Source organism: Pinus tabuliformis, chromosome 5_2, assembly GCF_031772625.1.
Source record: "Pinus tabuliformis cultivar Carrire ecotype Pingquan chromosome 5_2, CPIR1, whole genome shotgun sequence".
Taxonomy (NCBI): Eukaryota; Viridiplantae; Streptophyta; class Pinopsida; order Pinales; family Pinaceae; genus Pinus; species Pinus tabuliformis.
The window spans coordinates 429,563,640-429,589,660 of NC_142306.1; the positions used below are offsets into that span (position 1 = coordinate 429,563,640).

General features: G+C 36.3%; 1 protein-coding gene across 1 annotated transcript; it reads right to left on the minus strand.

The window, feature by feature from the left end:
* Positions 1–1,682: 1,682 nt before the first annotated feature.
* LOC149159447 (putative pectate lyase 18) lies at positions 1,683–13,007 on the minus strand. The gene is made up of 8 exons (XM_089434317.1): positions 12,826–13,007; positions 12,587–12,647; positions 12,435–12,487; positions 10,776–10,899; positions 3,555–3,766; positions 2,595–3,237; positions 2,391–2,494; positions 1,683–2,179 (listed from the first exon to the last, which is right to left on the minus strand). The coding sequence occupies exons 1-8, from the start codon at positions 13,005–13,007 to the stop codon at positions 1,819–1,821; spliced, it is 1,740 nt and encodes a 579-aa protein (XP_089290443.1). The 3' UTR covers positions 1,683–1,818.
* Between the last annotated feature and the right edge of the window lie 13,014 nt (positions 13,008–26,021).

The following is a 26,021-nucleotide window of genomic DNA, read 5'->3' on the forward strand; positions in this document are numbered from 1 at the left end:
AGTCTTTTTTCACATTAAAAATTGAAAATATAATATTTTTTTACAATATTATATTACTTCACATGAACAACTAAATATTTCATTTATTGTTTAGAGTGAGAATGAAATATTTTCCATACGGACTAAATTATAATATAATAAAAAACAAAAAAATGACTCTAAATCTATTAATGTTTTAAATATTTTTATAATTAAAAAAACAACTATAATGTTTACATTAATTTTTGTTTTTTCTTGTTATATCTAACATTGGTTTTTATATAAGACATACTTCATTTTTATTTATTGTTTATCTTTGTCTTATATAACATGTGTGTATGTTCTAGCATGAACATTGATAACACTGCAGTATCCTTTTTGAGGTATCAAATTCATGTCAATGCGCCTCTGAATGTTTTGAACGCCTACGCAGTGACTTGGATTTATTATTTTTGCAAAGTACGGACGCCACTCTGTCTCATAAAACAATTTGTACATGTTAATTAGGTGAAAAATAAATAAATTATAAATTAGGTGAGACTCAATTTATTTGTTAAATTTAAAATCAGTTTGTATTTTTGTGCCTTCTTCCGTTCGTACGATAAGCTGAAGTTTGATTTTCTTTTGCACATCGTTTCACTGTCGGTTAACGTTGGGTTAAGGGTTGTACTCGATGGCACCTGTTTACCTTGCGGCTTAGCGGATGCACGTAATCATATTTTGATGTGGGAGGTCAAGTCTTTGAAAGTTTCATGATTACGAGAAGCAACTAAACACAATACGCCTCCAAACTTCTGTTCGCCCTCAACACTCTTCACATTGAAATGTCATGTCAAGTTGAGATTAATATCTCAGTACAAATACGTTTAATGAAAATAAAGGGAATTGTTAAAATTTTAATATAAACCTACAAATAATCACATTAAATATATAGATCGTTTAAAAAGCTAAATGAAAATTATTTTAGATATGAAAATCTATTATTATAATTATCTTTAGTTAAAAAGCATATTAATATATACGTTAACTAATGTATTTTCTAATATTATTGTAGTCTATGAATTTATAATTATAAGTTTTATTATATTTATTATATATATTAGTGAAGAATTTTAACCCTTCAAAATTAATGGTTACTATTAATTTTAATATTTTCAAAATACTAGTTCTTTTCATTGTCATTTGGACAATTTTAATTAATTATTATTAAATTATTGAATATTAAATTATTTATAATATATATTTTTTAATTTAAATTTTATTTTGATTTTTTTACCTATCAAAATTCATTCATATGTAATGTAAAAATAATTTTAAAAATAAATTATTATTATAATTATAAATTATTTAAATTATATATAATTAAATTATAAAAAATGATATATATAATTAAATGAAATTCTAAATAATAATGTTTATAAAGATTGTTAAGTTTTGTATTTTGAAATAAACATGAATCTCAGGAGTTGAAAAAGTAATGAATAAGAGATAAATGTTATGGATAGCTTATTGGGAAAAATAATTTATCATAATTATTAACCAAAATTACTAGATCAATTTTTGGTAACATTGCAGAGGAGGAACGCTGATCAATTTTTGGTCATGAGAAGCGTAAGAAAAAGGATACTTGAGGAGAGCCAATTTTGAAAAAAATAATAATAATTGAGGGTGCTTAAATTATTGCAAGCATTACAAAGGGGCGCTGGTCAATTTTTCGGAATGAGAACAGTAAGAATAAGGATACTCGAAGAGAGCCAATTTAATTTTGAAACTAAAAATAATGTTTGAGGGTACTCAAATTCAAATTCAGGTGTGATAGTGGTGAATAAGAAGTTGCAGTTAGCAGCGAGTTCCTTTGTTACAGGAGAGCACGCCTGCGTTCCTGGTGATCTCTTCCACAACGGCTGAACTCTTTGGTACTACACTGTATGCGGCTGCGTACGTGGAAGACACCAGTGAACCTGACGACGTGAACTCTGCACCGTTGAGCAGCACATCATCTTCTGATCTCCAGTTCCACTTCTTCCACTCAGTCTCTGTGGCGTTTTGCCTCTTGGTTACTTCTTTAGTTAAGGGATTTGCAGATGCCATGAATCTATTGCCCTGACTCAAAATGGTGGGGTTTGAACTTCCACCGATGGCATACATTTCCCACTCAGTGTAATCATTGTTAAATACATGGAAGTATCCAAATCGGCACCTACATTTACATTCATTTAATTAAATTCATATCTTAATCGGTAAATAATATACTACCCGTTTCATACTCTTTCTTCACAGCAAAATGCAAAACGATACTCATTTAAACTTAATCGGTAGATAATATACTAGCCATTTCATACTCTTTCTTCACAGCATAATGCAAAACAATATGGAAATTCGTTGAATGAAATAATAATTAAATCATTCACCTTGGCATTCGTTGCACGAGACCTTCGCCAAAATGGTTGAGTGCAACCGTCACCCGCATGACTCTGTCGTCAAGGTAGCTGTCACTGTGACCCAATAGCATGACCTACCACAGGAAAAAAACAGACCAACCCACTTATGTATCATTGTCAAGCTACAAGAAAACAAACAAAATAGAGTGAAGTGCAATGCATATGTCTGCTCACCTTGTTGTGGCGAGTGAAATAATTGTTGGAAATGGTGATATAGGTGGATGACTTGACTGCGTCAATGAGGCCATCTTCGCAGTTAGACATAGAGCAATGGTCCACCCATATGTGCCTCGCTGTCGAGATGGAAATCCCATCGCCATGATTTATTTTTCTATTCAGAGGAAAGGTGTTTACCATAGCGTTTCGTAGACGCTTACACTCATGAATGTGGATGCCATGAATGATGATGTTTGTCACATCTTTTATGGTGATACATGGGCCCTTACCAATGTGGACTTTGGCGCCTCGTCCATCGATTGTTTTGAAGCTGTTAATAACCAGCTCTTCCTTGAGCTGGATGAGCATGTCATTCTGGAAGATGATCCACAGCGGCTCCGTCTGAATCACAGCATGACGCAGTGTACCATGGGATGGATTCGTGGCATCATCACTGGGGTCCGTAACGACATAAAACTTGCCGTTTTTGCCTCCGATGGCATCCTTGCCAAATCCAATGCCGCAATCTGCCAGCCGTTTTCTGTTGCGCTCCCAATTGGGGTCGCACCGCCAACAGTCATCGATGGGATTACCCGTTGCACATGACAACACGCTCAGCTCCTCTCCTCCTCTTGTACTGTTGTTAATAATGCTTCTGCTTCTGTTTGAATACACATATGAAGCATTCTCAATTCAACCTCCAACATCAAATAAGAAAAGATTAGGAAAATGGAATGTTGCGGTGAGCGATTTACTTACTCTTGAACTATTTTAGCTACGTTGCTCTCATCTTTCTCGACGGGAAAATTTGATCTAGTTAGAATGCCCGGTGCCCCTATCTTCCGTCCCATAAATTCCTCTCCATGCTTTGATCCAAATGGCTTGGGCGGCCCGCCATGAACGCAGCGGAGTATTCCAATCAACAGCATGCAACTCAAAATACTAATTTGATTCCTCATTTTTGCAGCCAGGACTCACCTTTGCCTCCTCAAATAACCAACAACACTGGTGCTGTTTGCCTCTGCTCTGATCCTGTCTGGCAAATGCCGTGGCTTTCTTATAGTATCCACCCTTCTGTACTTACTGTCGTTTCGTCGCACTTGCTGATTAGAATTTGAAATTCCTTTGCGCATGTTTTTATCATGGCTTAAGGAACGCACGTTGACTGGAGGGAGATAGGCAAACGTAAGCTGCGAATTCAAAACCCAACAGTGACTTCCGTATCTATGACTATAACCACTTCATGCTATTGTCGAAGTTTCGATACGGGAAACTGAACTTCAAAGAAAATAAAATGGCGAACTCTTCCGGTCGTATTAATGGTGATATCTCTATGACACCATTTTAGCATGTCATAAATTGAAATCCACGTGTCAAACGTTTCGATTCGAAAAAATTCAAGTACCAACTATCCTCCCCGCGAAGAAAATGAAATCATATACTCAAGTACCTCTCAAATTACAATATGAATCTAAAACATTTTCTATCAAAGAGAATCTATTAACGAGTGTTTTTTAATTATTAAATTCAATATATAGACATTTACATTCAAATTTAAATTGAAGATTAAGGTTAACACGTAAATGTTAGGAATACGTCACCTCATCATATATATATGATTAGTTTAATCGAAATGAAGTTTAAATCTATAAAATATAGCTTATATACATAAATATAATCTGAATATTAATTTTCACAACGGTTCACAATAACTCTGATCATCTAAAATATATAAAATTTATATGTACGTTATTAGTAATTTTTATATTATAAAGATTATGGTAATTATTATTTATTTTTTAATAAATAATTAAATAAATTAAAAATTTATATATAATTACTATATTTAATATTTATAATTAATTTATTCTAATTTTATATTTTCAATCTTATTTTAATCTATCTTTTCAGTTAAAAAAAAAACCTATAAAATCTTACTTGTAATTCAAGTAGTTTAAACACTTCTTCACCCTAACACACTCATAATTTTTTTTGGATTTTTTATTTAATCTTTATAATATGTGTATGTGAATATACAAATATATCTTAAAGGATGAAGGTTAACGATATATTTATATATGTGGATAATGATAACAATTTTTCTTATTTATATTTGTAATATTTGCGTTTTGATATTTAAATTATTTGTAATTTTGTTATAGTTTGTAAGTTTATAAGAAATTTTGATGATTTAATTGAAAATTTATTATTTGGAATAGAGTTAGTCTCATTTTATATCTTTTAAGACTTTTAAATTTGTAATAGCGTGATATGTGGTCAAACTCCAATTAGATGACGTGTATTCATGGTCTTTGGTAAACATTGATCTCTTAAATGACCACGACTCTAACTCTTATCATAGACCTTTAACCTTTACTCTAAACTTTGCCGTGCAAAATAAGCGCATGGATGAGAATTGTGGCCATAAAAGCATTCAATTTGTTTTCCACGTTTTGCACTTGCTTTTATCTTGTAGCTTAGAAATCCATCCAAAAGCCCATGCACTAATGCCTTTTCACTGCCAGAGTTTATATACCCATTCTTGGCAGCAAGATTCGGATGCAACATCACTACCTTCCTCCCGGCCTAGTATCCTTCTTTCTCTTTGCACACCCTCTTCTGTCCTTAGGTTTTATGCTTATCCCCCTATGCTCCTCTATCTGTATTCCTTTGCTCGAATTTCTACACTCTTTTTGCTCCCTTATTAGGGTTTCTATCTTTAGGCCTAGGTTGTTGGTCATTGTCTCTGACGGGTATCATTATCTTTGCTCTACTTCACTTTGGCTAACTTCCTTCCATCCTTCTTTGGACACTACATGCAGTCTCCATAGGTTGGGGCTCATGTAGCATTGTCTCCATTCTCTGTGTCCCTACTACATGGCTACCCCATGAAATTTCCCAACTCCTTTTCCCTTCCCTAGTTCTTAGCTCACTTATCATTTCTGACCCTCCCTCCATGCCTCATTAGTGCACTCGTATCCGTGGAGGTGTGACTTACTATCAAGAATGGGCAATGAGGGTAGCACACATATGCACAACTACCTTGAAGAATGCACCTCCTACTTCCACAACCTCATGTAGGGACCCAACCAAGAGAAACTAACCCATGCTTAGGGAGAGGGCACCTCTTACAGGCAGGGTATTTTTTAAGGATTTATTATTTTTCCTATATATAGTATTGTAGGCAACTATTCTGGTTTGAAAGTTCATAAGTATAGAATGTAGGCGAATATTCAATAAAAAACATGTAATTTACTATTAAAATTGGTAATGTTTTGGTGAATTTCATCCATTTAATATATATATATATATGAAATAGGTGATATTTTAATGAAATTGGTGAATATTTGTTTCAAAAAATGTCCAAAAAATAGCCCATTTGCGAAATTTCACCCCTAAAAGTTTCCTTGCTCTCAAACATAGAGGTTCTTGTTAATATGGTCGATTGGGTACTACACACTGGGCACACTCACAAATGTTTCAATCAATATATCCAGACAGTTTATCTCTATTAGCACATGAAGCTCGTCCATGGAATAACCCTATTGGATCAAAATGAGGATTTACTAGATTTCCTCTATTCCCTTAAGCACCTTCATCCATACAAAGGACCAGGGCCAACAGATGGAGCACATTGAATAACACCACAACATCCTACCCCCGGCTCGAGGGATTTTAAGTGAAAATAAAGATCCCATTTAGGTTGCATCAAAAAAATTTGATCTTTCTTCTTTGTTTATGTCATGATTATGCTCAACATGTATTCCTATCCTACAATTTATTTCCAAGGTTGGTTAGGCCATCTTTTCATTTTCTACAAAAACTTGATTATCTTAGTACTCAATTATCTCTTTTCTCTCTATGGAGACTAAACATTTGTATTTTTTCTGGTCTCCCTAGAGAGAGAATGGCCTAATATTTCTCAATATTATCTTTTAATCCATAATTTAGAAGGAAATACAATTTACCCCATAAAGAGGAAAAAAAGGGAAAGAACATGCATCTTTCCATAGTTATGATGGTTTAGTTTTTTCTTTCTTCTATTCTATTTTTCTATGAAGTGTACCTTATTGTAAATTGTATCTTGATACCCTCATCTATTAAGTAAGTTGCAATCCCTTTGGAATCATATTCATCTCCTCTGTATGATCTTAATACTTAAATTTTCTTGCCACTTTGCTTCTCTACCATGGGATTCAACTCTTGGAACTTTTCAAATGTATCATAATTGTTTTCTATGAGGAAGACCCATGTCATTCGGTTGAAATCATTAATACCAGTTATAAAGTAAAAAAATTCTTCCTATTGACAAGATTTTCATTAAACCGCAAAGGTGTATATGTATTAGTTCAATAGGACTTTTGTCTCTCTAGGTGACAACATTTGGAAAATTGTTTCTTTGGAGTTTTGAAAGGATACAAATTTCACATGGATTATGATGGACATCGATCATAGACAGTCCTAGAATCATAAAAGTCTTTTGCAAAAGATCATGACTACAATCAACATCTCTCATTTCTGTAATTTCAAATTTCCACCTAAGAATCCTAAGCTTACCATTGTTGACCTTGTTTGTGCCTTAGTATTTACGGAAAAAAACATCATCTTTATTTCATACATTCTATAATATCCTCATCTCATAATCGATTAAAAAACCTCTGCTTAATTTTGAATTTGATTAAAACCCTAGAAAAATATAGATACTACACTAATCTCACTTTTAACTTTTTTTATACTCAATCACCAAATAATTTATCCCAAATCTCTGAAAAAAATAAGAAAATTTATTTAATATATATCTATCATTTGTAATCTTGAAACGCATTTAATAAAAAAAAATTAAGAAAAAAAAGCCTTTCACCTTCTCAATAAAAAAAAATAGACTACTTTTCATTTTTTTTAAATTAAACAACCCTTACGTCAATTTACAAAATTCATTTTAACCAAACCCTTTTGATGGTACTCCTTTTAAAATTTCACATGATATCCATTTAGACAACATTTTACCCTGATGGTACTCCTTTTAAAATTTCACATGATATCCATTTAGACAACATTTTACCCCTGTCAAGTAGGAATTGCTCCATGGCTAACCCAATCCAAAACATTTGGCTTGATCATCCTGATACAATGACTATGTACTTGCTTGATGACGTCTATGTGTGTGAGGGCTCCACAAACAAGCTTTAACGGAGGCCTAAAAGCAATAAAAAATTATCTTCGTGGTTAGATTTTAATTTCGATAAAAAGATTATTGGATTTAAATTTTACAGCGTCTTCGACGTAACAGTAACCAAAACAATACCGTGTGTAGGCCTAGGCGGAGAGGTTTTCACTATGGCTATGGACAGGTCTGCGGCTTCACCGTTCTTGAAAAGCTATAGCTCCGTGTTTCAAATGAGAATTCCACACCCACACAAGGTTTTTTTTAAGATAGTAGAATTATACTTACGAATATGATTACAAGTATAGGGGTTTAAGTAGTGCATTATATTATATATTATTTTGGGATTCAACTGCGTTAAGTAAGTCATTCACGTATGACCATTTCCATGAGAGGTAGTCGTAATTGACTAATTTCTCATGATTTGAATAGTTCACTTAGCACAAATTATATTTTCATTTTTAAATATTGAAATGGAAATATATCATCTATAATTTATAGCTATACATAAAAAATATATATATATAATCTAAATAAAATAAATATAAGCTTTACATATAATCATTTGCATACAGCTTTTAAATTTTTACCATCACATATTATGTTGCACACTCCTTAAAATTATATTTAAATTTATGCTATTACATTTTTAGCAGGGGTATTCATATATATATATATATATATCAAAGATATAATAATTAATACTTTAATATATAAAAATGGAAATAAATTTATTATTCACAAAAGAATTTCGTTAAGTTTTTTTATAAATATAAAATAGTCATTTGATATGACAGACAGACACACACACAAATATATATATATATATATATATATATATATATATATATATATATATATATTTCAATGAGTGCGCATAGGCTTATTATCTGTGTCCATGTTGGTCTCGTTGGTTTGAATTTGAAATGGTTAGGCCAGAGGAGGTATGTGCATAGTGCATGCCCTATTTAGGTGACTTGCACAATGGTTTGGAATGTAGGAAAGAGGAGTCGGGTTGTTCAAAACAAAACATTTGTAGGGCTAATTAAGTCACATTAGTCGGCCATGGTCATAGTTTTCAAGCCATTGCTGGAATTTTGGTAAGTGGAGGTTCCTCCTTCAATCTTAATTATTAACTGTTTTATGCTTCTAATCAGTGACTGGTGGACCTAGTCTTGTTTCTTTACTGGGAGGGTGATGCTCTGAGTGAAAATATGGTTTTGGGGGTCTCGTGAGGCAGAATTATGTGGCCCTCTTTCATAGGAGGCACTACCAAGGACTCCTTTTTTAGGTTTGGTGGCAATTTGAGTCATAGATGGCATGTTGATAATGCTTATGGTCGTTGTGGGTATGGGATAAGTGCACCCTCCTAGTTGAGTTGGAATAGTCAAAAGTATGGGTGTGGTTCAGATGCTTCCTTCATTCTAAAGAATTGATGCCTTTTTAGCTGGAAGGGTATGCTTTCCCAATGATGGTGCACTAGCCTTGGAGTTGGGCCTTGGGGCCAACCAAGGAGGAGGTTATTTGTTCGAAGTAAATGGATGATGATGTGGAGGGGATTGCAGAAATGGAAGGTGAAGTGTCACACATTCACATTGAGTCTTTGAACCGAGTGGAGAAGCCACCATTATTGGCTTCCATTGTAGAGCATCTTCGTGATATCCTTGCCGACCTAGAGGTTGGCTTGGAGGTCATGTGTCAGTAGAGATATGATGATAAAAATGAGATCATAGCATACATCAATGACATCCAATTCAACAATGGGGATATTGTGGACATTCTTATTTTTGTGTGCAACAGTCAATGCCGCTCTAGTGAGTAGTTGGATGAGATTGAATAAAGACTTTCCCACATTGATTTCCACATTCATGAATGCGAGGACTCCCCTGGGGCCTTGGGTGCTGGTCATGCAACGATTCATCAACCTTGATATGTCATATGTCGGTTGTTTTTGGTTTTTCTAGTGGTTTGGGTTATCTCGTTATTTCCCCCCTTAGAACTCATGTAAGAAATGGTATTATCTTCTCTGTTTTTGCACTGCTCACCTTGATAACAAATTCGATCAGAATGAACATGAAAAAACATGAAACATATAAATTATACGACATATCTTTTCAAAACTTTAATAAAATTATTTTAACCAACCAAAAAATATAATGTAAGATAAAAATATTAAATTAAGTTATATTACAAAAATATCAATAATTTACACTCAAAAAACTATTATTATCACATAACCTCAAAATATAATAAATTTCCCTCCATTATATGACATACCTTTTGCATTTGAATTATATTATCACTTTGTTTACAAAATACATTTCATTAAGATACATGAGTTACGATCATTTAAAAAAATAGTAAATTTTCAAAACATAAATTCATAGTGATTGACATATAATTTAATAAAATTTTAAAATCGCTTCTTAAAATATTATAAAATATTTATTTAAAATATTGTGTTAAATTTTATTAATGTCATATATAATATAATTTTATCAATATTTTTGAAGAAATGGACTTTCACTTATTAGTCCTTGCCATTTGGAAATGGAAAGGGACTATAATAATCGATATGATTTACTTTAACATTTATTTAACCTCCTTATTATGACAAATAACTAGTTACTTTTATGAATAGCTAAACTTTTTTAATATGAATTAGTTTGATAGTCTTATTTGGGGGAGGATAAAATCATGGGCTATATTCATCTTTTCACTAGGCATTTCGAAATTTCGGTTAACAATGTGAACTAATACTAGCATTAATTGAAAACATTTGAAAACATTAAATATTATAGTGAATGAATTACCTATGCTAAGTGGATGAGTGCAGGCAAGAAACTATTTTACGGTAATTGAAATATATAATAGATAATAAATCGAGAGATTGATGAGCATATCTATTTGCAAAGCTGCCTTGGCACTAAACTAATTGTACCTGTGTCACAAGAAAAATGATGCAAGTGGCCAGCACTAAACTAATTGTCCCGGTGTCACAAGCAAAATGATACAAATGGCTAGCATTAGGATACAAGTGGCACGCTGAGGTATAAACTGTTCATCGGCCATATCTTCGTTGGCTTCACATTATCATCACCATTCATCAACCTGGTCTCCTCTGCCCCATCTTCGCTAGCTTCCTCTGCCCCGTCTCCGCTGGCTTCAACAGAAATCTGACTTCACATTTCTGCTGAGGCGTTTGAGTCCCATGTAGCATTTTGGCAGGAGATTAACCCATGGCGGCTTTTTGGTAGGAGATTAACCGATGGCGGATTGTGGAACTGCCATGAGGTTTGCTTTTTCTTTTGGAAGTTTTGCTTGTGAAATAAATTATCAATTTTCATTAATTTTCATTTATGAGTTTTTTCCGTGCATAATTATCAATTTTCAAATTATGCACTTTTCGTTTATGATTTTACAGTATTGGTATATCAATTTTCAAATTCTGCAATTTTCATTCATGATTTTATAGTATTGATAAAATTTCAAAAAAATAAAAATCAATATATCAATTTTTTGTAATTTCCATTTATGATTTTACAGTATTGATAAAATTTCAGAACAAGAAAAATCAAAATTTCTGATGCAGGAGCATCTAGCTAAGGGCACCATGACCAAGTGTTGGTCTCCGCCGAGGTGGAAAGATTTATCAGTATTTGGTTTCTTTATGTTTAATTGGTCAAAGTAGAATGTAGGGACTTGTTGTTTTTTTTAATTTCCTTATTAGTTAGGGAACAGTACAGTTAGTTAGGGTCACTGTCACAATTGTCTGTCTTTTAGTGAGTAATTATCTTATAACTGTTTCTTCCATTTTAGAACAAAAAAGGACAATCATGTCAAATGTAAAATCTTGCAGTGCAAGAAGAACCAAATGAATTAATAGTTATGTAACTAATAGAATAAACAAATGAAACGTAATTGTGCACAGTTCAGGTAACTGTGGACAAACAAGTACAAATACGAAATGTAAATCATTCTGAGGGGTTCAACATATGAGTATAGTAATAAAAGACAGAGAATAATTTTCTTTCATTAAAATCCATCTGTAACAGTCATTGAAATGTTTATCTACGTTTTCCTAGTCATTGAATAAACCAAAATAAGCAGATACTGTGCATGCATACTCTTTCATTTATTTTCTCTTCTAAAGAACAGAAGGTAGACAAGGAAAATTGCACGAGAACTCCCAGCACGAAGGCTGCAAACAACAAATGGAGTACACGGCCGAAAGAACTAGGCACGTTTCGAACAGTTCAACCAAGAACGAGTAAATAAACGCTGAGTAACCAAATCCAAAATAGAGGTAACAAATACAACTGAATACAATGTATTTCCTTTCATTCCAAAAAAAAAATATTTGTATACATATGATAGAGTCCAGGTATAACCCAACGAACAGCCAAGGAACCAAATGAACCAGCAGAACCCTAGGCGAGGGTTTTGGACGGCCTAACTCCTATACAGAGCTTGACAATTCCAAAACTGCGAAATACAACCAAGGGCTTGTATCAAGCTCCAAAACAGTGTTTAACAATTACACAACTGTGGATTACAAATGAGGGTTTGTATCAAACTAGCCAGGTCGCATAGCGACAACAAAGAAGTTCCAAATAGACAAGATCTGGGACTCAGTCCAACAAAATCGACAGAGACTAACAATAAAAACAAGTTCAAACAGTGGCAGAGCCTACCGGGAAGGAGTCGTGGTGTTCACACCAACCACGTCAAGGAGAAAACCCGCGACCTGTGCAATCAAAACAGAGCAAGACTGTCAGCCCAACTGTCAACAGTGAAAGGAAAACGAAGGGTAATGAACTGTATACACAATGAGAACAAAATTTACCTGTAGGTTTAGCCGTGCGGGAAGAATGAAAATCAACTGAGCCACAATCCACGGTGACAACCTGAGACCAAGGAACAATTTTTGTTAGAACCGGAAAAGATAAGGAGAAAAATAAATCATGAAGTGATAGGCTACTTGGAGCGAATTGCGAGTAGGAGGAGGTCACCGCAGCTGCGACCTATAGCATGCACACTATTTGTTAAACTTAACAAGCAGGAGAACCACAAAGAAATGAGAACAGCGGAACAAATATCAGTTGAGTAGCTAAACAGACAATTATAGTGGTCATTTTCTTACATGAACGAGCAAACCACCATTTTGTGCCCAAGGAGCCGAGCAAACCAGTCACGAGGACAAGCGACAGAGCCACACTAGAAAGTAGCACAGCCCATAGCCAGGGCATGCAGAGTCTGTGGCTCATTTCCATCCATCCATAGCCAAAAAATCACTTCCAGACCAAACCCTCAATGCAGCAAAGTTACAAGTGCAAAAATGAACAAATGACATGGTAAACAAGGTTTTGGCGTAGACCAAGCAGCGGGAGAATGATAACCAAGGTAAGGACCGCCATCATAGCAAGATTAATGTCAGTCATAAATGCCACCCAAACGAAGTCCAGAACCATCCAACAATTAACTGCTAATCACCATTGTTAAGCCATAAAATCTCTGTTTAATCATTTACGTATTGATTAGTGCATTGTGTTATTTGATTAGCATTATTGCGTGGAACTACGGGCTGGTCCCATCATAGTGGTATCAGAGCAGGATTTAGAATTGGCCTAAGAAATGGAGGTAGGAAGACGAGGTCATGGAAGAGGTGCTCGGAGAGCAGCAGAAGAAGGATTGCGAGAGGAGATCAGGATCCTTACTGCCCATTTGGAGGCAGTTGAAGTAGGAAGGAGGAGGGATCTAGAAGTAGGAGATGACAGCAAAGAAGAAGCCATAGTGACAACAGATGGATCAGATGAAGAAGGACCGGAAATGAGACTGTTGAGGTCGGTCCTATTGGCGAGCAGCAAACCTAAACCAGAAATCCCAAATTATGACGACATCTTATCCACAGAGGTTCTGTTGGACTGGATCAGTGAGTTGGATAAGTATTTCGAGTGTGAAGAGATCAGTGAAGATCAGAGAGTTAAGTTCACTGCAACAAAGTTGAAGGGACACACAGCCTTGTGGTAAGACAATGTCCAGACAAAGAGAAGGAGGATGAACAAGTTGCCAATCAAGAAATGGTCAAGGATGGTGGCCAAGTTGAAAGGTAGATTTCTGCCTAAGGATTACCAGATTGCACTACATCAACAAGTGCAGAATCTGAAGTAGAAAGGGATGACAATAAGAGAGTACACTAAAGAGTTCTACTGGGTAAATTTAAGAGTTGGTTATACGGAGCGCACCCCAGAGAAAACAACAAGGTATGTGAATGGTTTAAGATTAGAAATATTAGATGAAATCAACATTCTTTCCCCGAAAAACATAGAAGAAGCATATCAGAGTGCTATGAAAGCAAAGGAGAAGATCGCCAGAAAACAAAATGCCAGGAGAGGACAGGTAACCGGTAGAGGAAGAGGACAATCTTATGGCAGAGGACGAACTTCCAGCAGTAATGAAGAAGGCAGCAGTTCTAAAGCTTTTGGGACAACAAAAAAAGGTGACAACACAAGAGGTGGTAGGCCATATCAGCGAGGTAGGGGAAATGGCCGAGGCAGAGGAGCTAGTTATCAATGTTATAGGTGCCACAAGTGGGGCCACAGATCTTTTGAATGTCTTGAGGCAGAACAAGCTGGATAGAGAGGTGTGTATTTCGAACATCCAGAGGAAGCAAAGGCACCTCCCCAAGAAGCAGAAAACATGTCGCAAACAGGGAAAGCCTTAGTTTTGAACAAGGTGTTGCTGAAACCAGCCAAGGAAATAGCTGAGCAAACTCAAAGGAAAGCCTCGTTCCGGATAGTTTGTAAGTCACATGGTAAGTGTTGTAAGCTTATTATCGATAGTGGGAGCACAGACAACCTGGTAGCCATGGAGATGGTGGAGAAGTTGGGGTTGAAGTGGTTGAAGCACCCCACTCCTTACAAGGTATCATGGCTGCAAAAAGGAGATCAGCTGTTGGTAGATGAGCAATGCGAAGTGGAGTTCCATATCGGCAGATATAAGGATAAGGTCATTTGTGACATAATGCCGATGGATGTATGTCACATACTGCTAGGCAGGCCATGGCAGTTTGACAGGAAGGTGGTACATGACAGAAAGACAAACTGTTATAAGTTTGTCAAAGATGGGATCAAACACACGCTTGTGCCCATCAAGGAGGAAGAGACAATAGAAACAAGTGGGACGAGAGTGTTATTAATGGGCGGAAAACAATTTTTGAAGCAGATTGAAGATAGTGAAGTAAGCTATGCTATTGTAAGAAGAGCAAAGACGATGCTGCTACACACAGAGGTGTCAGATTTGCCCACAGAAATTCAGCAGATGCTGCAAAATTTTAGCAATATAGTGGTGGATGACTTGCCAGATAAACTGCCCCTTAAGAGAAGTATAAGTCATCATATTGACTTTATACCTAAAGCAAGTTTGCCGAATAAGGCGGCATATCAGATGAGCCCCAAAGACAATGAGGGGATCAGAAAATAGGTGCAGGAATTGCTAGATAAAGGGCTAATAAGGGAGAGTTTAAGCCCCTGCATAGTTCCAACAGTTCTCGCTCCCAAGAAAGGAGGAGGATGGCGAATGTGTACAGATTCGAGGGCCATCAATAAGATTACCATCCAGTACAAGTTTCCACTGCCACGGATGGATGACATGATGGACTGCCCGAGCAGGGCAGCATATTTTTCAAAGATTGATTTGAAGAGTGGGTATCATCAGATTCGAATCCGAGAAGGGAATAAGTGGAAGACAGCCTTCAAAACTAATGAAGGACTGTATCAGTGGTTGGTAATGCCATTCGGACTGAGCAATGCACCCAATACCTTTATGCGATTAATGAACGAAATCCTGAAAGAATAAATTGGGAAGTTTGTAATAGTGTACCTAGATGATATATTAATTTTCAGCAAGACGAGAGAGGAACACTTTTGACATGTTCGAAAAGTGTTGGAAAAATTGCAGCAGAATAAGCTGCTGATAAATCTGAAAAAGCTTACTTTTCTACAAAAAGAATTGGTTTATCTGGGTTTTGTGATTGAAAAAAACGAGTTGAAGATGGACCCAGAAATGATTGAAGCGATAGTCAACTGGCCATCCCCGAAAAGTCTGTTTGTGGTACGTAGTTTTCATGGGCTGGTGAGTTTCTACCGTAAATTTATAAGAAATTTCAGTGAAATCTGCGCACCTATGTTGGATACTATAAAGAAGGCCAGTCAGCCTTTTCATTGGACTGAGGCAGCAGATAGGAGTTTTCAGCTATTGAAGAAGAAGATCACAGAGAGACCGATCCTGAGATTGCCAGATTTTAAAAAGATTTTTCAGCTCCACTGTGATGCAAGCGGTACGGCCATTTGAGTTGTACTTAGCCAAGAAGACAAACCTGTTGCGTTTTTCAGCGAGAAGTTGAACGAAAGCAGGCAGAAGTATTCATCTTACGACAAGGAATTCTCTGCTGGCGTCTAAGCACTCAAGAATCGAAGACACTGTCTGTTGGGGAATGAGTTTGTTTTATTCTCGGATAATTTTGCACTGCAATATGTGATGCAATAGAACAAGTTGAATCACAAGCATGCTAAGTGGGTTGAATATTTGCAGAGTTTCACCTTTGTGTTGAAACACATCAGCAGGCAGGCCAACAAGGTGGCGGATGTGTTGAGCAAAAGAGCCTTACTCTTGTAGGAGAGTACTATACAAGTGCTGGGCTTTGAGTACTTGAAAGACTTGTATCAAACTGACACGAATTTCAAGGAGGCTTACAAAGTGTGTCAGAATCCTTTGGTGAGAGACAATAGTCCGTGGTTGGACTATAATTTGCAAGAGAAGTTGTTCTTTAGAGGACAGTTATGCATTCCTAACTGCTCAATGAGAGAGAATATCATTCGGGAGAAGCACAGTGGAGGTCTAGCTAGACATTTCGGAATAGACAAGACATTAGAGCAGCTCAGCCAATTTTATTATTGGCCAAAAATGCGAAGGGATGTGCAGAGATTTGTGACCAAATGTAAAGTGTGTCAGTTGGAAAAAGGACACAGTCAAAATACGGTACTTTACATGCCATTGCCCATTCCAAGTAGACCGTGGGACTTAGTCAGCTTGGACTTCGTCTTGGGTCTACCAAGGACACAGCGGGGTTATGATTCGGTGATGGTAGTAGTGGACCAGTTTTCGAAGATGGCACATTTCATCCCTTGCAGAAAAACCAGTGATGCCACTCACATGGCCCACTTGTTCTTTACAAAGATCATCAAACTACATGGTCTACCTAAGTCCATTCTCTCTGACAGGGACGTGAAGTTTACAGGGCACTTTTGGCACACTCTAAGGAAAAAGATGGACATGCAGTTAAGTTTTAGCTCTACTTATCACCCGCAAACCGACGGGCAAACACAGATGGTAAACAGGAGTCTAGGGAACCTGCTACGAAGTTTGATTCGTGAAAATTTGTGAATGTGGGATTGAGTACTTTCCCAGGCAGAGTTCGCTTATAACGACTCGCCCAACCGCAACATAGGTTACAGTCCCTTTCAGATCCTATATGGCATGCATCCTCATGGAGTGCATGAGTTGTGAGATCTAGGACAGCAGGAAACACGGAGTGCTGACGGGGAAGATTTCGCTAACGCGATGAAAGATTTGCATGAGCAAGTGAAAGTTAAGTTGCAGGACAACAATAAAAAATATAACTAGTGAGTAGATTTGAAATGGAGAGAAGTGCAGTTTAATGTGGGGGATGAAGTCCTCGGGCATTTGCGAAAGGAGCATTTCCCTAGAGCCACGTATTACAAACTGAAATACAAGAAGATAGGCCCCTACAAAGTCCTCCGGAAATTTTCAGCGAATGCCTATGAAATATAGCTACCACCAAGAATAGGCATTTCACCCATCGTTAATGTGGCAAACCTGTTTTCATACACTACTGATCCAAAAGAAGATAGTATAGCATGGCCTACACAGGACACCCAGGATGGAAGTGAGACTTGGATGAGATAAATGCCTTACGTTCAGCCCCCCAAGATCAAGAGGATCCTCGACACTTAGGTGGCCAAGCGAACTAGACGGAAAGAGTATCTGCAATATCTGGTCAAGTGGAAGAACCATCCTATTGAGCACAATTCATGGCTTGATGCCAGGCAGATAGAGCAGGCAGCTTTTTTAGTCGAGAAGCTCATGGACCGGAGTCATGATTTATTTTTACCTGGGAGCTTGATGCAGGAGCATCCAACTAAGGGCACCATGACCGGGTGTTGGCCTCCACCAAGGTGGAAAGATTTATCAGTATTTGGTTTCCTTATGTTTAATTGGTCAAAGCAGAATGTAGGGACTTGTTGTTTTTTTTAATTTCCTTATTAGTTAGGGAACAATACAGTTAGTTAGGGTCACTGTCACAATTGTCTATCTTTTAGTGAGTAATTATCTTATAATTGTTTCTTCCATTTTAGAACAAAAAAGGGACAATCATGTCAAATGTAAAATCGTGCAGTGCAAGAAGAACCGAATGAATTAACAGTTATGTAACTAACAGAATAAACAACTAAAACGTAACTATGCACAGTTCAAGTAACTGTGGACAAATAAGTACAAATACGAAATGTAAATCATTCCAAGGGGTTCAACATATGAGTATAGTAATAAAACACAGAGAATATTTTTCTTTCATTCGAATCCATCTGTAACAGTCATTGAAATGTTTATCTACGTTTTCCTAGTCATTGAATAAACCAAAATAAGCAGATATTGTGCATGCATACTCTTTCATTTATTTTCTCTTCTAAAGAACAGAAGGTAGACAAGGAAAATTGCATGAGAACTCCCAGCACGAAGGTTGGCAAACAACAAATGGAGTCCATGACCGAAAGAACTAGGCACGTTTCGAACAGTTCAACCAAGAACGAGTAAATAAACGTTGAGTAACCAAATCCAGAACAGAGGTAGCAAATACAACTGAATACATTGTATTTCCTTTCATTCCAATAACAAAATATTTGTATACATATGACAGAGTCGAAGTATAACCCAACGAACAACCAAGGAACCAAATGAACTAGCAGAACCCTAGGCGAGCGTTTTGGAAGGCCTAACTCCTATACAGAACTTGACAATTCCAGAACTGCGAAATACAACAAAGGGATTGTATCAAGCTCCAAAACAGTATTTAACAATTACACAACTGTGGATTACAAATGAGGGTTTGTATCAAACTAGCTGGGTTGCATAGCAATAACACAGAAGTTCCAAACAGACAAGATCTGGGACTCAGTCCAACAGAATCGATAGAGACTAACAATAAAAACAAGTTGAAACAGTGGCAGAGCCTACCGGGAAGGAGCCGTGGCACTCACACCAACCATGTCAAGGAGAAAACCCCGACCTGTGCAATCAAAACAGAGCAAAATTGTCAGCCCAACTGTTAACAGTGAAAGGCAAATGAAGGGTAATGAACTGTATACACAGTGAAAAAAAAATTTACCTGGAGGTTTAGCCGCACAGGAAGAATGCAAACCAACTAAGCCACAATCCACGGTGACAACCTAAGACCGAGGAACAATTTTTGTTAGAACCGGAAAAAGACAAGGAGAAAAATAAATCATGAAGTGATAGCTTACCTGGAGCGAATTGCGAGCAGGAGGAGGTCACCACAGCTGTGACCTGTAGCATGCACACCATTAGTTAAACTTAACAAGCAGGAGAACCACAAAGAAATGAGAACAGCGGAACAAATATCAGTTGAATAGTTGAACAGACAATTACAGTGGTCATTTTCTTACATGAACGAGCAAACCACCATTCTGTGCCCAAGGAGCCGAGCAAACCAGTCACCAGGACAAGCGACAGAGCCACACCAGCAAGTAGCACAGCCCATAGCTGGCGCAGGCAGAGCCTGTGGCTCATTTCCATCCATCCACAGCCAAAAACTCACTTCCAGACCAAACCCTCAGCGCAGCAAAGTTACAAGTGCAAAAATGAACAAAAGACATGGTAAACAGGGTTTTGGCGTAGACTGAGGAGCGGGAGAACGATAACCAAGGCAAGGACTACCAGCACGGTGAGATTAATGTCAGTCATAAATGCCACCCAAATGAAGTCCAGAACCATCTGACAATTAACCACTAATCACCATTGTTAAGCCATAAAATCTCTGTTTAATCATTTACTTATTGATTAGTGCATTGTGTTATTTGATTAGCATTATTGTGTGGAACTACGGGCTGGTCCCAACAATTTCAAATTAGTAAACACATTTTTTTTTCTTTTTGGTTTTGGATACTCACTGAACTTCAGGATTCAAATTTGATCTCCTTCCATACTTCACAAGCAACGGAGGCTAGTTTAGGACTCCATTTACAAGCTTCACAGATCACTTCATTACCTTCACGAGCAAGACTCGTGTCACTTAATGAAGCAACCCGATTAGCAGATGTCTACTACATTTATTAGGTAGTCCACAGGAATCGAACCAGGTGAGCTACTTAGTCGTCAAGCAATGGATGCTATATAGACAAACCTCAGCTACCTCAGACATGGGGAGTTGCTGAGTCGTCGATTGCCTCAGACATGGGGAGCTGCTGAGCCGTGAGGCAATGGATCCTATGCAGACAAATCTCGGCTGCCTCAAACATGCCCGCAGTTCATGTACATTCTAATTTTTATAACGATATAAACAAGGCTCTACAAATGATTCAAAACATTATATTGCTATCCCAAACCCCCAAAACTCTCAATTTGGTTTCATTCATAAAATCTTTTTAGGGGTTTGATAATGCAAATAAAAACTAATGTTCGAATCCAAGGCACTTGAAACACAAATTAAAAACCTAAACTTAAGAAAAACAAATTAAAAACCTGAACTTAAGAAACACTGAAACCTAGTTCAAGTACTAAATTAGGTTTGAGGGAAAAAAAGCAGAACCTCATATTATGATCGTTCTTTTCCATTTTTCAAGTTTTTTCTTCGTAGAAATTCCATGATTCCCTTCTCCAACAATCCAAGAAGAAATTCAGGCTGGAAAAGCGAAAAGAGGACTTCAAATGATGAAAAATTGAACTAGGGATATCTCATACAAAAAGCTCGCACTTCTGGTTAAAAATAGGCTCGTAGGAACCCACGATCGTTTGAATTTAGGTGACTATATTTACTAGGCAGTCCGCAGAAACGGAAGCAGGGGGAGCTGCTGAGGCTTTTTCCTCTGCCCCTACGGTTTACTCAGGCTTTTTCATCCTCCACCGACGGTTCTTCTGAACACAACATGGTGTTTTCATCCTTGATTTCACATTAAGAAAATTGTATAAACACACATGGAAAATTTCTTAGAATGTCGGGTAAGGGAAGGAAAAGCAACAAGTGGTGACCATGCAATGCAAGCCTCGTATTGTATTTATTTTATAATTTGGGGCCGGATCTCTCAAAATATATGGGTTTGCAACTAAAATCCATCACCGGACTTATACGGAAGATGCTGACAAATCACTTTATGGGTAGACTGTAGCTTTTGCGACTACTATGGAGGCTACAAACCATGTGTAAGACAGATGGCATCTTTCATGGTAAAATCCTGCATTTCATATCATGTTTGTGGAAATATTTATGGTCAAGTTTCTGCCTTTTGGGTAGTTGGGTACTAACAATTCGTCATATTCAGGTTAATATTTTCAAAATGAATATTAGGTAGACAACCCCATTTAGCACTGCTTTATACTATGATTGACTCCTTGTAAAGGACTCGAAATGCCACATGTTGTCTGCATACCATTCTCCCTCATTTCAAACTGTTTTCATTGATTCCCATGCGTTTTAGTTTTATGATTGATTAAAATCTATTCATGTCTATTCCTTTGGGACATTCTTTCCTAGTCAACATGAAAAGGGAAATCAAACATTTTTCTTTTGCTTTTTTTTCTTTTTCGTCCACTCGAATCGAATCCAAGAGATGTGAAAATAGTCGTGCTTTCCTTAGCATGGTGCAGCGGCTTGGTCTGCTATAATGATGGCTTACTCAAACTTTGAACTAACAGGCGTGTGCTGCTCCCAGAATATTCAAGATGCCTTCCTATGCTGAAAAAACATCTGAGACATATGGACTTATAAAAACATTGGATTTCTCTTATTGTGTCCATCTGCTACTCGGGAATACTGCTACTGAATTTTCCAGTATCACCCTATATATGAAGTTATTATGTGTTGGAAAGAATGCCTCTGCAAATATCAAAACGCATCTGCATTTTGAGGGGTCACAAGACCCAATAATTCACTTGAAGAATGTTGCCACTGAACTGGTCATCATCTGGGAAACTATGAGACTGAACTATCCATCTGAAAAATAAGTGTTGTCTGGTGATCCTAACTGAAATTTGAAACATAAAATATATGAAATCCTTGAAGGCTTCAACTCTTGAAAATAGAACGAAAAATTGTGCGATGCTGCAATTCGATTTATCTTTTATGCTCACTCTCTTTGGCATCCAATGCATGGTCGCTGACATCATTAGCCTTGACAAGAGATTGGGATTTACAATTATAGTCACGGAATACACCATTTGGTCAAACAACATTATGTTTGCACTGTTTGTTGTAATCTAAAATCTCTAGTTCTGAGAGACAATGGTCAAACAACATATGGTCAAACAACATATGGTCAAACAACTTTATGTTTGCACTGTTTGCTGCAATTTGAAATCTCCAGTTTTGAGAGACAATGGTCAAACGAAATTATGTTTGCAATGTTTACTGCAATCTGAAATCTCCAGTTTGTTCTAAGAGACAATGGTCAAATAACATTATGATTGCACTGTTTAGTGCAATATGAAATCTCCAGTTTATGAAGCCAGCAACCAATGATTCGAACTAAAAATCTCCTTTGTTTGGCACCTAAACACACCATACTTGCATACTGTTTCCCGTTCCTTGTCCCAGCTCCCAATACAAGGTAGGGACTAGCTACCATTGCAGCCTCCCTTGTTATACTCAATAAATCATTTTTCATCTAACATATTACCCATTATATTATATATATATATGAAATTACTTAAAATATTTATTAAAATATTAAATTAAATATTATTAATGTCATATATATTATGACTTTATCAATCTCTTGAAACACTGGACTTTGTCTCATTATATTCAATAAATCATTTTTCATTTAGACATAATACCCCTTATATTATGTATATAAAAAAAATAATGCAAATATTTAGAAATGCATGAAACGACTTTTTTTAATAAAATATGAATAAATTAATAATATTTTTATGAATAGTCTTAAACTATATTAATAATACTCCTTATATTATGTATATAAAAAAATAATGCAAATATTTAGAAATGAATGAAACAACCTTTTTTTTATAGAATAGGAATAAATTAATAATATTTTTATGAATAGTCTTAAACTATATTAACAAATTTTTTTGATAGAGTATGGTAATTACTTATTAATCGCAATGATTCACTATTATAATAATTATAATTATTTTATGGTATAAGTTGTTATTAAATTTCTTTTGATGAATAACTAATATGAATAGTTAAAATTATATATATATATATATGGTGGTGGTGGTGGTGGTGGTTAATATCTATTTAGACCAAATTGGTCTATCGGACCTGTAATTTTCTTAGTTCTTAATTGTCTGGCTCCTCATCTTTCTTGGCGAGATTGGTGCTGTAGCTTTCTTTTTCTTCTCTACGGTCTTCGAACTTACTTTATCTTGCATCTCCTTCATCTCTTCTGGTTCTTGGAACATTGGTGTCTTAGCTTCGCGATCTGTTGTGTTCATCCTTTTGAAGATAGTCGGAGAAGTAGTTTGGTTTGGGAGATCTGCTTTGCTGTTAAATGAAGATTTATTTTGAGCGGTATTCGAATCCTCATAACTGTTGATGCTTGAGGGGTTGTTGAGTTCACATTTTTGCTGTTGGGCAGGGCTTTCCCCCTGCTTGTCTGGAGAATTGTTTCTTTCTTGCCCAATTTCTTGCGATTCAGAGTTTTCTGGAGAGCATTCTTCCTTAATGACAGTGTAATGTTCCTTTTGTGTTCCTTCCCACCACGTAGATCTATGGTGATTTTTTCTAGCAAAAATTTTTCTGGGAGGCTTTTGGGCAATTTTTGGCTAGATGGCCTCTCTCAAAGCAGGATCGACATCTGAAGAGGACACTTTCATAATCGAGTTTTTGGACCCACACATAGTCTTTACTTGTTAGGTTTATTACCGTTGGGAATCCGGCCCTGAAGTCCATTTCCACACAAATGTGTGCATAGGTGGTTCTGGCATATTCCTTTGTTTCTGCGCACTTGCAGTAAAATTTCCCAATTGTATTTCCAATGGATTTTAGCGAGGATAAATTCCATAGATGCAAGGGTAGGTTTGGAAATCTCACCCAAACTGGTGCTGAGGTTATCACTGATGTTGAGGGATCGAATGATAGGTTCCATGGCTTCATGAATAGGCCTGAGTTTTCCCAAAACCAAGGGTCGGAATCTAGAATACATTGTCTGATTTCAGGGTTTTCAAAATCTACTATAAATAAACCCTTAGCACAGGGGTAGATATTAATTTTATCAGAAATGATAGGCTTTCATAACTCCGAGATCGAACTGTGGAGTGCTATCAGCCGCGGCAAAAAACCATTGAACTGACAGATTAGGGCACTTTTAGAAAACTTCAAAGCCTCATTGAGTGAGGCCTAGACCACCTGGACAGTGGGAGCTGGGGATTCACTGATGATATGGGCAGGAGCTTGCCCCCCAGAGACAGACGGAACTGAGCTAGTAGCTATCTTCACGAAGCTGGGAGCCATCTAGATAATGGTCTCTCGCTGAGTATAAAATGTTTCTGAAGAATTTTACAAAAGAGATTTGCCGATCAATGTGCGAAGGTTCAAAATGTTTTGCTACTCACAGCGGATTTATACACAGAAAACTAACAGGCTTTCCGCTAGTTACAGCCGAGTTAACGAAATCTAGTAACAGACTTGTCGCCAGTTGCAACCAAGTTAACGAAACCCAGCCTTCATTCCGAGCCATGACGGGAACGTCCACGGAGAAAAGCTGAAAAGCACGTCCTACACCTGCGATGCGATCGGCAGAAAAACGAAACAAGAAGTTGAACCCTCGTGAATACCATCCAAAGAAAATCAAAATTAGCCACATAACCCATTCAGATCTGCGTCCACTTAATCAGATCTGTAATATGTGGGATGGTTTTTTAAAATTATTTACGAAATATTTTATAGTGAAATGTTATTTGGTATGAATATTATTCTATTTATTCATAGTGTTAAATATGTATTTATATGGTTAATTTCGTGCTTTTCAAAATGAAAGATCAAATAATTGATTATGACACCAAAAATTTCCATATTCCATAATTTTAAGTTAAAACAGATTTATTATATACCCATTGTTAAACCAAGTCTTATAATTTTTGTGCTCATACATAATGCCTTTAGGTGATGCATTCTATATTATTATGTATAATTCCTTTAGGTGGTTTCTTATATATTCTTCATTGAATTAAAGTATGGAAGAATATACTATAGTAATTGCCAATTCATACTCATTAATTTTGTATAGCTAAATTTTTATAGCCAAGCATGCGTTACATTCTTTAAGATATAGGAAGCCATCTTAATTATTTATCCTAAACATTTTGAAATTTAGATAGAGCAATAACAAATGAGAAATAATTCAAAACTCACTTATTTATCAACATGTCATCAGTTATATAATATACAATATTTTCAATGTTCAATATATACACATTTTATCAAACACCCACATTACTTAACGATTTTCTAGAATTTCAACATGCACTAAAAATTACATCATTTTATGGAGATAGTTTGTAGATGATACTTGTGGTGTCTAGCCCCATGGTCATGAGAAGTTGAAATTGTTCCTTTCTTATCTTAATTCTCAATCAAACTCCATAAATTTCACAATAAAGGTTGAAGTTGATGGAAAGGTTCTTTTCCATGATGTTCTCTTCTCCAGAATGGATGATGGCTCCTTGTATCTCCAAGTGTTTCACAAGAAACTCACACAAAACAATATCTTCATGCCAATTCTCACCATTTTCCAGCGCAAAAATTTGGAGTTCTTAACACCCTTGCTACCCGTGTATTTAGGGTCTCAGATGACAACCACCTGGAAAATGAGAAATCCCACCTTCTAGAAGCCTTTTAAAATAATCTATATTGTGGAAATCAAGGTCTTGTAGCTTTTCAAAAATCTTGTAAAGGTTCTTTGATTATGAAATCTCATGATGAATATTCTTCGAATGTTCTTCTT

Bases quoted from the DNA above. Each gene is read 5' to 3' on its own strand.
- LOC149159447 (XM_089434317.1), bottom strand. From the start codon at position 13,007: ATGAGCCACAGACTCTGCATGCCCTGGCTATGGGCTGTGCTACTTTCT. The intron at 12,488-12,586 runs GTAAATTTTGTT...TTGATTGCACAG, and splicing joins CCGCACGGCTAAACCTACAG to GTCGCGGGTTTTCTCCTTGA. The intron at 3,767-10,775 runs GTATCCTAATGC...TTGAATTCGCAG, and splicing joins TATACCTCAGCGTGCCACTT to CTTACGTTTGCCTATCTCCC.